This window comes from Artemia franciscana, chromosome 5, assembly GCF_032884065.1.
Source record: "Artemia franciscana chromosome 5, ASM3288406v1, whole genome shotgun sequence".
Lineage (NCBI taxonomy): Eukaryota > Metazoa > Arthropoda > Branchiopoda > Anostraca > Artemiidae > Artemia > Artemia franciscana.
In genome coordinates this window covers 33,773,195-33,788,601 of record NC_088867.1, presented here as the reverse complement: position 1 = coordinate 33,788,601, position 15,407 = coordinate 33,773,195, and the positions used below count along the sequence as shown (strand labels likewise).

The following is a 15,407-nucleotide window of genomic DNA, read 5'->3' as shown; positions in this document are numbered from 1 at the left end:
GAGATTTTTAGTTTGGCAGATGAGAAAATATGTGCTGGTTCTTAAATGTTGAATAGCTGGCATAATGTTGTAGAAGATGGGAACTAATCATATGGACTATTCTAGATACTGGGTGGAGTTTTTGTGTCTTGTCCAACAACAAGTACAAATATATATTAAATTTTTATTATATATTTTGTGTATATGGTAAGCTTAAATCTAGTTCATATTTCTTGTTATGTTTGAAGATCCTAATATAGTCACTTATAGATCCTTTAATTAACCTGGATTTCTGTACTCTTTCATACGTTTTATGAAGTCATTTTTAAGTGATTCACAAAACATTTTTAGACAAAGATCTAATGTTAATCACAATAAATTGATTTTATTTCCTTTTCATACTAGAATATACACAGTACTATATTACCATGTGAAATCAGGTGCCCTTTTTTTCAATAGTTTGTTATTTAAGTAGAAGTTACACAACTCCCCTCTAGACTGTGTCTGCCTCTCAACTGATGAAACTATCCAGCATGTCTTATTTAATTGTCAAGCCACTGAATGTGGAGACTTTTTCGATGAAGTCCCTTGGCTTGATGGTTAATATACCAAATACCTACACTGTATTTCTGAATTCTAACCTGCCTTGGCAGATTTCTAGAAAGATTTTTTAAGGCTCCTATTGATATCTTAACGAAGAGACAAATTGTTTGTTGATCACTAATGCCCATTGAAGACAATAAAAAGGAGTTATTCATCATTTGTTTGAGAGTGTGCAGAAGTGAGTGGGAAGAACTGTATTGGTACCAGCTGACCTATATGCCTAAAACTGCTGGGATAGGTAGCTCAAGTACCAGCACTTCCCACACCCCATCAATAGGATTATGAACTTTAATTGCGATTATTGGTTTTTAAAAGGCAGGAAGACTTATTTTTATTTCCAGAATTTCGTTACAGACGAGGATGATGAATTTCTGATTATCTGAAGATACTTTTTTGTGGAGTCAAAGGATTGAAAGGACTAATTTGCAGTTCATATATCCTATATACAAATTTTGGAACTGGAACTCTTAAACCAAGAAATTGCCTTGCTGCTGGGGTGTTTTGATAATATTTTTAAAATTGCAGAGTTGAAACAAGCTTGAATGAAGGATATTTTTGTTTTAAGCTTGTTTCAGGTCTCAATTTAGGCTTGCAATATGCAAACATTTAATAACTAGCAGACCTAAACCAGTCATATGATGTTACTTAATGTAAGAAGTAATTACACGATTGATACAAGTCTGCATCTGGCAAAGGGAACAAATACCAATGGACTACCCTTAGCACATTACTTTTCGAAAGATTTACAAAGACATTAGAAGGTAGCTCACACAACATCACCACAGATAAAAGTATTCCTTTAATAGGAGAACTTCTCAAAGTCTCATGTTTTTTCAAAGCTCTGTTTTGATGAAGAGACACAATTTATTTGAGCAGCCTAAAAAGTAAAAAAGTTCTAGTGCTTTCAACCTGAAATCAAGGCACAATTGTTAACCAATCTACAGGAAAATATGTGAATCAATACTAAGTCAGGCAGAAGGAGATTAACACATTTGATCAAATGTGGTTAGTTTCAGCATAGTAACCACAAATAGCCCATGTATTTACATGGCCCTTTAAATGTATACTTGTGTATACATGTATAACCTGTAAATAGCCCATGTATTTACAGAAAGCTAAATACAGCAACTATCAACTCTTTTACAATGTATACATACTAAGCTATGCAGTAACAAGAAACCTGTAAGTTGATTTGCCTATATGATGTTTCTATGTGACATACTTGTGAAACCTGACTTACAGTTTTTGCTTAATCATTGCAGATCTCATGAATTTGGCCCTAGAGCCAACTGCCAGCTCTGTTTTCACACAATATGACAGAAGGTTTTGACCCACTGTAGCTCTTGCAGAAAGCTGTTTTTGACTGACAATAGGTTACATTGTCATATATATATATATATATATATATATATATATATATATATATATATATATATATATATATATATATATATATATATATATATCTTCTATATATATAAAAATAAGTTGTCTGTCTGTCTGTCTGTGGATCAGGTGACGTCATGTTTCTGTGTTGACTGACGTCATGTTTTCGACTGACGAAATTACAGACCGGGACATCGGGACACAAATGACGACCGGGACACCGGCACATAGGGAATATAAATGACGCGGGACACTCAAAGAGAAAGCGACCGGGACACAAGGAATGTTCGATTAGCAATCACCATCAACAAAGCACCGGGACACAAATGACGACCGGGACACAGGGAGTATAAATGACGACCAGGACATAAGTAAAAAAAAGCTAAAAAAAACTAAAAACTAATAAAAAAAACTAAAAAAACTAAAAAAGAAAAAAAAAATAAAAAGAAAAAAAATGAAAAATAAAGGAGAAAAACAAAACTAAAAAAAAATAAAAAGAAAAAAGAAAAAAAACAAAAAAAAGTAAAAAAAAAGTAAAAACCAAAAAAAAAAAATAAAAAGAAAAAAAGGGGAAATGACAACCGGGACACAGAGAATATAAATGACGACCGGGACACAGGGACACAACTACAACGGGGACGCCGGGGGGCACAGGGGGATATATAAATGACGACGGGGACACAGGGAATGTTCGATTAGCAATCACCATCAACAAAGCTCAAAGGCAATCATTAGAATCATGAGGTATAACTAAAAAAACTAAAAAAAAGGTAAAAAACTAAAACCTAAAAAAAAACCAATTCAAAAACGAATGTATATACAGACCGGGACACCGGGACACAAATGATGACCGGGACACCGGGGACACAGGGACACAAATACAACGGGGACGCCGGGAGGCACAGGGGGATATATAAATGACGACGGCGACACAGGGAATCGTCGATTAGCAATCACCATCAACAAAGCTCAAGAGCAATCATTAGAATCATGAGGTATAGATCTGAATACGGATTGTTTTCCCATGGACCATTATATGTTGCATGTTCAAGAGTCGGTAAACCTGACAATCTATTTATATGCACAGACAATTGGACAGCAAAGAATGTTGTATATTCGCAAGTTTTACGTAGTTAAAAACATATATATATATATATATATATATATATATATATATATATATATATATATATATATATATATATATATATATATATATATATATATATATATATATATATATATATATATATATATATATATATATATATATATATATATATATATATATATATATATATATATATATATATATATATATATATATATATATATATATATATATATATATATATATATATATATATATATATATATATATATATATATATATATATATATATATATATATATATATATATATACATATATCTATATTCACAGGTTGGACATAGGGAGACAACTACAATGGCGCGTAACTAATATGGCGCGTAACGACTTACGCGCGCGGGGGGGCTTGGGGGGGGGCGCGAAGCGCCCCCACCAACTAGGTGTTGGGGTGGCGCGAAGCGCCACCCCAACAGCTAGTATATATATATATATATATATATATATATATATATATATATATATATATATATATATATATATATATATATATATATATATATATATATATATATACAGGGTATCCCAGAAGTCGCGCAAAAATATATATTTTTTAAAGTTTCTTTAGCTGCTTCTTTAAATATTCTAGCTGAAGGTGAATTGAGCAAATTCATTGATATTCATATTTCATATTTGTTTTTATATAAATCTACATGGTGCGCGACTTCTGGAACACCCTGCATATATATATATATATATATATATATATATATATATATATATATATATATATATATATATATATATATATATATATATATATATGATGAAAAGACAAATGAACCCACAATGCAGCTGACAACAGTGGGCCATCTAAATGAAAAGTAATTTGCCCTTTTACTGCATTCCCCTCCCCCTTGAAATGTGAAGCAGTTAATTCATTTAAGAGCAAAAGGGTTTGGTAAAATTCTTGGAAATTGGATTTTACTGTCCTGCAAAGTGGTTGGATTAGATGGATGATACTTTCAGGAATGTTTCCAAAGCCCAAACTATACTCTAGGAGAATCTACAAAGTATCCAACTCCATTCCCCCATCTTCAAAAAGGTACCAACTTTTAATGAAAATGAGAGAATTAATCTTGCAAAGAAATGTTTAAGATTTATCTATTGTATAGCCTATACAAGGGCCAGTAAAAGTGTTATGGGCTTTAAAAATTCGCTAAATACAGAGTTACAGAGTTTTAAAGAACTTGGCATAACATGCCTTGATTATTATTTTTTTAAGTATTAATAGGTCAAATAGCTTCAAATACTATTACAATTATTGGACAACAGGGTTATAAGGTTGGAGCTATTCTAGTGTTGCAAAATTGTTTGGGATCTCCACTCCATCACAAGTTCCTTTCTCTGTCAGAGAGATCTTGCTTGCATGGCCTCATAGTGGCATCAAACTGAACCTTTCATGAGTTTTCCTAACTAAAACTTTTCTTGCTAACAGCATTGCAGGGTAACCTTGAGGAATGGCCCATCTCTGGAAATTACAGCCTAATAAATAACACAATATTTGCACTAGATTATGATAAATGGATATTTCTTCTGGGTTTTGTTTGTTATGATGGACTCTTTGATGCTGAAAACCCCTTGCTAGCTAAGTTACCTATTATGGGTTGCATCTCTGCAGTAGCAGGGAAGTAGCCCTCCATAGGAAAGGTGACAAGAGTGGTTGTGGTAATTATAGGGGCACTAGCCTGGTTTCTGTAGGAAGCAAATTACTTAGTATGATGATTCTTTCTAGACTTAGAGATACTGTAGATAAAGTTGGAGAGAATAACAGTGTGGTTTTAAGAAGATTGGAGGATAGGTCAACAAAATTTTCACTCTTAGATTACAGGCCCAGGACATTTTTCACAGTTGAAAAGTTCGATAGAATTTTAAGATAAATCTACAAACCAAGAGTAGAATATTGGAAACTACAGTGATGACAGTGGTCAAGTATAGTTCTGAAGCATGGGCACTCCAAAAAAACAGAAGAGGAGTTGCTAGATGTTGACTAGAGAAACTGTCTACGGATTGTTTTGGGTACCCAACTGATCAAACATGCCTCAATTGGTAAGCTGTTTGTAAAATGAGCTTTAATCCTGCTCTCTATGGCTATAATGAGCGAAAGTATGAGATGGCTAGGAAATGTTCTACCAATGAAGGATTACAGATGTCCAACAATTGTACTTGTTTGCCTACTATCTAGGGCAAAACAAAAAGTGGGTTGTTCTCAAATAGGGTGGAAGAATGTCATAAGAAAAGATTTATGGGAAATGGGAACCTCCTAGGAGGGTGTAAAGAGTAGGCTTTGAATAGATTGGGATGGATGAAGACCATGTGTACCTGGGTTTGGGCTTAGACAGTTTGGTGATGCAGTGAGCTGTTAGCGATAATAGTAGAAGTAAAACCTAAAGCCAAACCAAAATTAAGGATTTTTTTCAAAAGTTAAGAAAGGTCTACAGACTAATATTCAATACGAGTTTTTATGCCTTCTAAATTATAAAAGAGCAGAGATAGGAGCTAGAAAAAAAACCTTTCCGACGGCATAGTATAGACTTTAAACTTAGTAAGTGCATAGTATAGCCAAAAAACAGATGACAAAAAATGGACTTTTACACTTATATACTCAATCCAATGGTCTTTCAAAATATAACAATTAATGACCTTACAGTTACACCCAGAATCTCTTCCCCTAAAAATAGAGCAAGTTACATACAAGTTATATACAACCAATCAGAATTATCTCTGCTGTTGGGAAAATCCTCAAAGGCATTGTAAATACTGCTATTCTCAAATATTTGGCCAAAAACAACCTTCTATCAAAACACCAACACAGATTCCAACCAGGTAGATCAGTTGAAATAAATCTGATTGAATCATATAAATACATAACTGAGCTCCTTTACCAAAGTCTCCTGCTTGATTTGGTTCTGCTAGACTTTGCTAAAACCTTCAATAAAGTCTGTCATCAAAGACTCTAGTTGAAACTGAAGGCAATTGGTATTGGAGAGTGGTGTAGTGGACTGAATTATGTTTCTCTTGAAGAGAACAATGCAGTCAGTCAAGAGTTTTTGGTGAAGTTGGTACAGCTTTCTATTCTGAAATAGCAGTCTTAAGCAGGGTGTCTGAAGGAACTGTTTTGGGACCTATACTTTTCAATACCTACATGAATGATGCCCCCAAAAAACGTGACTTACCTCATAGGTTGAGCACTTAAAACTTATTGGTCCAATTGACACATACCAGGGTGCAACCTCAATAATGTCAAACCTAGATTGTTTTTGCAAATGGGCCAATATATGGAAACTCAAGTTTTATGTCAAAAAGTGGAGAAAGCCTTGGATTGCTCCAAGCTGTAATTTAAGGTAAATTTAAGGTAAGTGCAAGGTTCTACATTTAGGAAGAAGTAGCCCACAATGGCAATATTCACAGCTATCCAATTCCAGTGAGAGACAATCAATTCCCAAGAGTACCTCAGACAGAGATTTGGGGGTTGTTGTGTGTATTGGGGGTATTGTGAAAAAATCTCAAATTCAACTGTCACACCCAAATTGCAGGGGCTAATCAGACTCTTGGTATAATCAAGTGTACAAATGCTGGTATATCCCCAGTAATAGTGATTAAATTCTATAAAAGCCAGCTGAGACCTAAATTGGAGCATATAATGTGCATTACCACTCCAATTAATAAAAATGACAAGATGGCTCTTGAATCTGTTCAGAGATGAGCAACTAAATGTGTAAAGGGTGTCAAAGATAAAGAGTATGGATATTGACTGCAGAGCCTGAGGCTACCAACTCTGGCATACCATTGAGACAGAGACAACAAGATAATGACCTATAAGTAACTCAAGTCTGATGACAAAGATATGTTTGAATCTGCCTGGTTGTCGAGTACCAGAGATCTTTTAGCAAAGCAGTTCTACAAGCATGCCAAGACAACAAAAAGTAGCCATTTCTTCTGCAATCAAATCACAAGTTTGTGGAACAACCTAAGCAAGATGACAGTGGGATCTGCAACAATTGATAATTTCAAATTAAATCTTGACAAGGACTGGGCAACAAAACCATGGTTCGCTCAATGGGATGCAGCAGATGTCATGTAGTCCCATCATTAATAACTTATGTACACCAGATTTTTCCATATTGCTAGCAAGTGCAATTTGCTGTAAATTATGACCCTAGACTACACAAAAAAGCTTGCAATTTCTTTCAAATTGTCATTATGAACTAACTGTTGAATAATAAGCAGAACTTAGTTATTTCACTCCTAAAGCTTGTTTTGCTTTAGTTTACCCTCACCACTAATGAGGCAATATATAGCCCAATTATTATACAAAACTGTTGTTTTTTTTAGAAAAAAAATACCAATCAATTATTGTATGCTGTGAAAAAGCCAGTATTATTGTAAAATAGAATAACAATATATAAACTGGGCTATATATTATTTCATTAAGGAGGGGGGCTGGATAAGAAAAAAACCTTTGAGAACTAGACAACTAAGTATTCTAGATTATTTCAAAGTGGATTTCAGAATTTTATTGATTTTCATTTTGCTGTGGTTAAGAGTAGGCCTACTGAATGGAGAATCATTGAAATATTTCTTCTTTTTTGTCCAGTCTTATTTCTGCCCTTCTATCTGGATTCTACTATAGATTTTACCTTCATTGGTTCCTGGAATGCCATCCTCATAATAAAAGTACATTTAGTTAAGACAATTTTTAAAAATGTTCTAGGTCTTGGAAATAGGTAATATTTAGATAAAGTAGCTTGAAGGAACTTTCTATTAGCATAATTTAGGGTTTTGATCTACTCCTTAAAGTTGTGTTCCCTCAACTTAGCTACTTTATAGGCTAAGATACAGGGGCTCCTTTGAACAACCCCCCCCCCCCAAAAAAAAAAAAACAACTTAAAACTATGTTAAAACAATCAAATACCAACTTATCTATTTCCTAAAAGCATATTGTTTCAATTTACCAATGCAGCACCCCTTCACTAATGTATAAATATATAGCCCCTTATATTCAATAATTTCAAACAGTTATAAGGTGTAATTTATCTGCATCTTCTTACCAGCTATTACAATTACCAATTGGGTCATTTGCTATTGAGCACATATGCCAAGAATATATTATATATAGCAAAATATATGTTTATCCATAGGGAGGGATTGGGTCCGTTATGTCAAATCAAAACAGTTACAAAAATAAAATATGCAAGCATCTACAATTGTTTTCAGAAATTTTTGTAACCATTTTCTATAGGCAAATAAGAAGGAACAGCATGTCACCTTGAAGGAGTCAAAATAAAATTTATGAAGTGTTTGTTATATTTAGAAAGAGCTATCCTAGCCTAGTGGTTTGTCCATGAGGACAGGGGTTTCAATTCTGGTGTTGCTAATTATTTAGTTTGGAACAGGGGTCAGTGGCTTGATTCTGTAAGCTCAGCCAGAGCTGATCTAGCTCTAAATGGGTACTTGGAGAAATCTGGGGAAGGTAAACAAGAAGGGTGTCCAAAAGCACAGGATGGCTTGCCACCAACCCCCATTGCACTTTCAGTCTATGTCACTTGCATATTTATGAGGTGCTCCTGAAGAACCTATTTTATCATGCCCTTGGTGCATGATATCTAATGAAAATGCCCATACCCACAGTGGCAAGGGATATATTTTGGTGAAAATTTTAAATGCAATATATAGGTTTCAAGTTCATCCCATTTGCTATTTATTGCACTTTAATGAGCTTATCTGCATTACCATTGTTCACTGGATTAATGCCTGATCTCTACCTAAGTGTATGTCAAGGGTCAACACTAATAATAAATATGACAATTTAGATGAGCATGAAGCTGAAAGAGAAGATTTTAACAAAATTATAAATAATCCAGTAGGTAAAGAGCCTATTAAAAATTTATGTAGAAAATTTTGAAAGATTATTGCTATTTTCAGTGAGGATGGAACTGTCTAGGGGGAACTTAACAAGGGGGAGGGGTGTACTTTATGTTTGATACAATTTTCATGGAGGATATATAAAAAAGGTTTTTTTTAAACTGAAAATAAGGAGCAACATTAAAACCTGAAATGAACAGAAATTATTCTTTATATGAAGGCTTACCCCCTCCTCAATACCTTACTCTTTACACTAGAGTTTGACTGTTTGTCCCAATTTTTAAGAATGGCTACTGAAAAACAGGGGCCACTTAATTAGAATAGGAAGCTTTCTTAAAATTCCTAATAGTCTTAGTGTAAAGAACCATAAATGAACGAGGGGGCAACCCCTTATATACAGAACAACTTTTGTTTGTTTCAAGTTTTAATGTTTCTTTGTTGCTTTTTTGTTTTGAGGCAGCCACTTGTTCAAAAAACAGAGTGGAACTTTCAACTATGCTGCTTTACATGGCTATCTTAAAATTCTGATCAGATGTTCTTAAGGAGAAAATGGACTTGTGTGCCCTCCAATCTTTTTGATCACTAGAATGTTTTTTTTTTTTTTCCATTTGAAAGAGCTTCTTTCTGACCTTCTAGAACAAATAGATTTATACAATCAACCCTAAAAAAAAACCATAAAAATCCAGGTCTTTCTTTTCTTTGAAAAACTTCTTTTGTTGAAATTAAGAGAAGCAGAAATAAAAATTACAATGATGCAAACTTACACAGAGCCTGATTAATGACTAATAAGTTTAGCTTTTACATCTTTTTTGTACATAAGACAAGCTATTCTATAATGCATCTCAGAACACTTTTTTATACATGTTACTGATATTGTGTTCCTCCCAAAATTAGAAAAAAGATCTTTCAACCTCTGTATTGGCACGGAATGTTAATAATCTTTCAACCTCTGTAACTGCATAGAATGTTAATGATCTGGGGCAAATTAATCCCTACAGTTTAAATTTGCAACACTATTAAAAACAAAATTAAATTAAGAAATGTGTTTAAAAAAAAAAAAAATCAAAACACAACATGAAAATTTACAGCAACAAAAATTATTCTGTTTTTTTTTGGCGTTTACCCTTCCCCCCAAAAAAATACTCCCTGTGGAAAATATCCCTCTGAAGAAAATACCCCTGGTGTTTACCCCCCCCCCCCCAGAAAATACCCTACCTCCATGGAAAATAAGGCTTTCCATATTTCAGAATTTTATTTGAGCTTTTTTTGTGGGGGTAAGGAATATTGATTCTTGTGTATTATATGCCACTCACTCAACTTTATGCTGTACAAAACTTGAAAATGAACCAGTTTCTTTGTTCTTTTCTTTCTGGTTAGCATGAGACAAGCAACAGAATAGATGGGAAATATATTATTTGGGCTATATAGTTTTAGAGAATATGGAAATTTTCGAGTCAGAAAACAATTCTTACTTCACAATATACAGAATAATTGAACCTAAAACATTTCCCATGCAGACCCACTATACTTTACCCCCCCCCCCCCAAAGTGCAAACATATAGCCCAAATTTGCTTCTAAAGTAGTGAAGAAACTAACAAAGAAACCACTTTGTTCTCAAGCTTTAAACTACTACTACTACTACTACTAATAACTCACTGCAGCACCAAGCCGCCTGAGGCCAACACAGCTACGCACGCTCCTCCTCCAACCTAATCTATTTAAAGCCTCCCTCTTTACACCCTCCCAGGAAGTTCCCATTTCCTTTAAATCCTTATTTATGACATCCTCCCAACCCAGACAAGGACGACCTGCTTTCCGTGTAGCCCCAGACGGTTGGCCAAAAAGGACAATCTTTGGTAATCTGCCATCCTTCATCCGTAGAACGTGGCCTAGCCATCTCAACCTTTCTTTCATTATAGCCCCAGAAAGCAGGATTGAACCACACTTTTCGTACAACCTACTGTTTGAAATACGGTCAGTCAGCCGGGTACCCAGAACAATCCGTCGGCAATTTCTCTGGAAAACATCTAGTAAATTTTCATCTGCTTTTTGGAGTGTCCATGCTTCAGAGCCATATTTGACCACTGTCATCACTGTAGCTTCCAATATTCTAATCTTGGTTTGTAGGCTTATCTTTCTATTCTTCCAAACTTTTTTTAACTGTGAAAAAACACCCTGAGCTTTAGCTATTCTACTTTTAACATCTTCACTGCTCCCACCATCTTTACTAATAATACTACCAAGGTAACTGAAGCTCCCAACCTGATCAATCTTTTCGTTACCTAAGGTCACCTGTTCATCTTCACTTATTCCTAGCCTTAGTGACTTAGTCTTCTTAACATTAATTTTCAAGCCTATTTTAGCACCCTGAACTCGCAAAACCTCTAAAAATTCATTCATTTTGCTCACACTTTCATCTAATATGCTTAAATCATCAGCATAATCTAAGTCCAGGAGCGTTCTTCCTCCCCATTTGATTCCATGGTCTCCAATTGCCTTTCCTGTGCTCCTTAAGACAAAGTCCATCAAAATGATCCATATAAAGGGGGATAGAACACAACCATTGTTAAGTTTTTAACACAAGTACCAGAATTTTTCATAGAGAGAGCCAGATTTCCCAGTATTATTTAAAAACTATCGAAATTAAATATAAAAAAAAGTTTTTCCAACTGAAAGTAAGAAGCAGCATCAAACCTTAAAACGAACAGAAATTATTACATATATGAAAGGGGCTGCCTCCTCCTTAAGACCTCACTCTTTTTGTTTAAATTTTTTTATGGAATTTTAAAAGAAATCTTATTATTCTAATTAAATGCCCATTGTGTTTCAGAAATTGTTCTTAAAGAATTTGGACAAAAAGTCAGAACTTTAGTGTAAAGTTTTGTTGAAGGGGCAACTCCTTTCATATACATAATATTATCTGTTCATTTCAAGGTTTGATGCTGCTCCTTACTTTCTGTTTAAAACTTTTTTTTTAATTAATTTATGATGGCTTTTAAATATTACTATGAAACTCATGTCTCCCTCCATGAAAAATTCTGGGACTTCTATATCATATGCCACTCACTCAAGTTCATGGTGTGTAAAACTTGAGAACAAACCAGTTTCTTCATTAGTTTCTTTGTTACTTTAGAAACAAACTTGGGCCATATACTTACACATTAAAGGGGGAGGTAAGTATAGTGGGTCTGCATACAGAAAGCATTAGGTTCAGTTATTCTACATATTATAAAATAAGAATTATTTTCTTACTTCAAACTGTCCAAATACGCTTACCCTCCCCTCTCTATATGTGCAAATATATAGTCAAATTGGTGTATTTTCCATTTACTCAGTCACTTGTTTTTGTCTTGTATCATGATAAACAGAAAGAAACTAACAAAGAAACTGGTTTGTTCTTGAGTTTAACACAACATAAGCTGGAGTGAGTGGCACAAAATACACAAGAACTAAAATTCCTTCCCTCTACAAAAAAAAAACTCAAATGAAATTCTCAAATTTGAAAAGCCTTATTTTCCATGGAGGGAGGGGGAGGGGGTAGAGAGTAAACTTGATTGAGTGGCGTATAATACACAAGAGCCAAATTCCTTCCCCCAACAGAAAATAAAAACAAAACTCTCAAATTTGAAAAGCCTTATTTTCCACAGTGGTATTTTCTGTTGGGGGGGGGGGGGGTAGACCCCGGCCACCATTTTTCCATTATTCCTTTTACACAATCTGTAATATTCTTTCTTGATTGTTATAGTTCAATTTCATATGACATAGCTATAGTAATGGTTAATATTAGCAGCAGTTTTAAAGTAGATTTCACTTTTTCTACTTAAGAAATAAGATGTTGGATTGTAACTTAAATTTAGGACAAAATTAGTAAGGTCAAATTTTTTGAACAGCAACAGTTTGTTTTTTAAATAAATGTTTAACAGAAATGTTGCAATAGCCTATAATTTTTGGTGAATAGGCAGATAGATTTTTATTAATGGGGATAACATGACCCCTCACAACCCTTAGAGAAAATACAGGATAGGCCTATTTGGGCCAAAATAACTCCATAATGGTTATTACTTTTTGTTCTTTACAACTATAATAATTGCTTCTGCCACAAATTCAAATTTAAGCACTTTTTGAGCTCTTAAAAATGACAAATTTTAATTAAAGTATGACTTTTTGCTTGTTTTCACAAAATAATGCTACATTTTCTCAGCACCATCTTTTCCATCATTTTTGAAAAAATAATGCTACATTTTCTCAGTGCTAAAATTATTTATAATATGATTTTCAAGGTTCAAGGTTTTTCAGGGTTCAATCAGGTTTAATTAAAAAAAACTAAAATTCTAGTTAATTGACTTCTTGCTATCTCAGTAAGGGTTTAGGTTAGGAAAATTAAACTTTCAGGAATGAATCTACAGACTAAGGTATGTCCAGGGAAGAAATTTTGAAGCAACTACCTCTACTCCTTCTCCATCTAGAGGGCCCTGACCTTTGATGACCTTTAAAAATATGTGTGTTATAAAAGTGAAACCTAGGAATATAGATCTTCTGCTTAATTAAAGTACAATAAAATTGTTTTCATAACTTTTTTTCATTGCTTCATAACTTTGCTCAATTCCATTTTATAAGGTTTTAAAGATATGCAAATACATTTCCTAAATTAAAAAAAAACAACATTGATATGGCTCAAAATTCTACTCAAATAACAGGAATTGCATTTTCAGAACTAAAGGCAGAGAAAAAGCAACTAGTAACTGAAAATTAAGGTAAAATATTGTTTTGTCAAAATTTCAATAGGTATAGACCTGTCATGTAGGCAAATTTCAGGGCCCTCTAGAGGGAGAAGGAGTGGAGGTGGGTGCTTTAAAATACCTTCCCGGGACAGACCCATAGCCTTTAGCCTGTAGACCCATCCCTGAAAGTTTCATTTTCCTAACCTAAACCCTTTCTGAGATAGCAAGAAGTCAATTAACTAGAATTTTACCAAAAAAGGAAATAACTAAACTTAAAGTACACTGCTTTGTGAAAAAACTCACATTGAGACCCATAAACATAAAAGATTCTTCACTAACACGCAGTACAGCTCACACTTCACTCTTTGCCATAACCACACGCATCCTCATTATATAATTTTTTTTTTAATCTTAACCATAGGGTTCCTCCCTCCCTTCCCAGATGTACAACCACCTCACCTGAATATACTAAAAAATCTAAACTTCATCTAATTTAATTTATCTTTCTATTTTTATCTTTTACTTATTGACCTTTAACTAAATATTTATTTAAATTATTTTTGAAAGACCCAAGGGAGCTCCTACATCTCAGCTCTTTCAGAAGCATGTTCCACATTTTACATATGCTACATCCAGGGAAAAATCTGAATGTATTGTTGGAGTTTGTCTCACTTGAAGGTCAAAGGCAGAGCATGTGTTTTGATTATGTTCTTCAGATATCAACCAAAACAGATTGTGGAAGGGAGATCAAGGAGCCTCTATTCACTTTATCAGAAAGTCAGATAGGCTATATGAACTGCTATAATTTTACTAAAATTATTAGAAATTCTGACAAAAGTATGTTGAAACTGACAAAAGTATGTTGAAACTGACAAAAATATCTTTAAAAAAAAAAATCAAAAATACCAATTGATCTTATTCTTAAAGCATAACGATTAATCTAGATTTTTTCTCTCATCTCTGCAGCAAATGAACAGTCTAGCCTACTTCATATATTCTAATCACAATAGGCCAAATCAACATTATGTTTATCATTTCCAAGTGTTTTCAAATTACACCTCTCTAGCAGAATTCTCTTACAATATGTCACTGGTCCCTAACACAGCAATGAAAGTTCACCATCCTAAACATGGAGAACAGCAGATTCAGTATGTAACTGATTTTTGCTCCAAAGTGGAAATTAAGGCAATTTTCAATAGCTTGTCTAACCTTAGCTTACATTTAATAGAAATATTTGTGTAAGATTTTGTATTGTCTCAGTGGGCAATATTTGAACAAGCCCTAGAAAAATAGAAACAAAAGCTAGGAAAGCATAAAAAAACTTAATTTCCTACCTTCCTTATCGGTCATGATGTTTCACAATTTCAATATTTTTCTTTCTTTTTTTAAACCGCCAGAATTTGGAGCTGGTTTCTTCTTTAAACTTGTTCAACAATATCCTAGATGTCAATGTATATCGTCTCCCAACAGAAATGCAAATTAATTGTAACCCAGCAGAATCACAAATTGTTTAGTACAATAGAATTAACTTAAACCTTAAAGGAATCAGTGGCAAAAATTCACGAAAATGCCAAGGGGATTGAAAATTATTTCCAAAATTCAAGGGGGCGTCAATTTTGTTGCTTTTTTCAATGAAAAATACCTGAAACGTTTTAGGCTCTTTTTCATCCCTAGTTCGTAAACAG

General features: G+C 33.8%; 1 protein-coding gene across 1 annotated transcript in view; it reads right to left on the bottom strand.

The window, feature by feature from the left end:
• LOC136027305 (histone-binding protein RBBP4) overlaps positions 1-15,202 on the bottom strand; it is a 40,482-nt gene extending 25,280 nt beyond the window's left edge. The window contains exon 1 of the mRNA XM_065704415.1: positions 15,057-15,202. Within this exon, the coding sequence (XP_065560487.1) occupies positions 15,057-15,072 (16 nt within the window). The 5' untranslated portion in view covers positions 15,073-15,202. The remainder of the gene's footprint in view (positions 1-15,056) is intronic.
• Between the last annotated feature and the right edge of the window lie 205 nt (positions 15,203-15,407).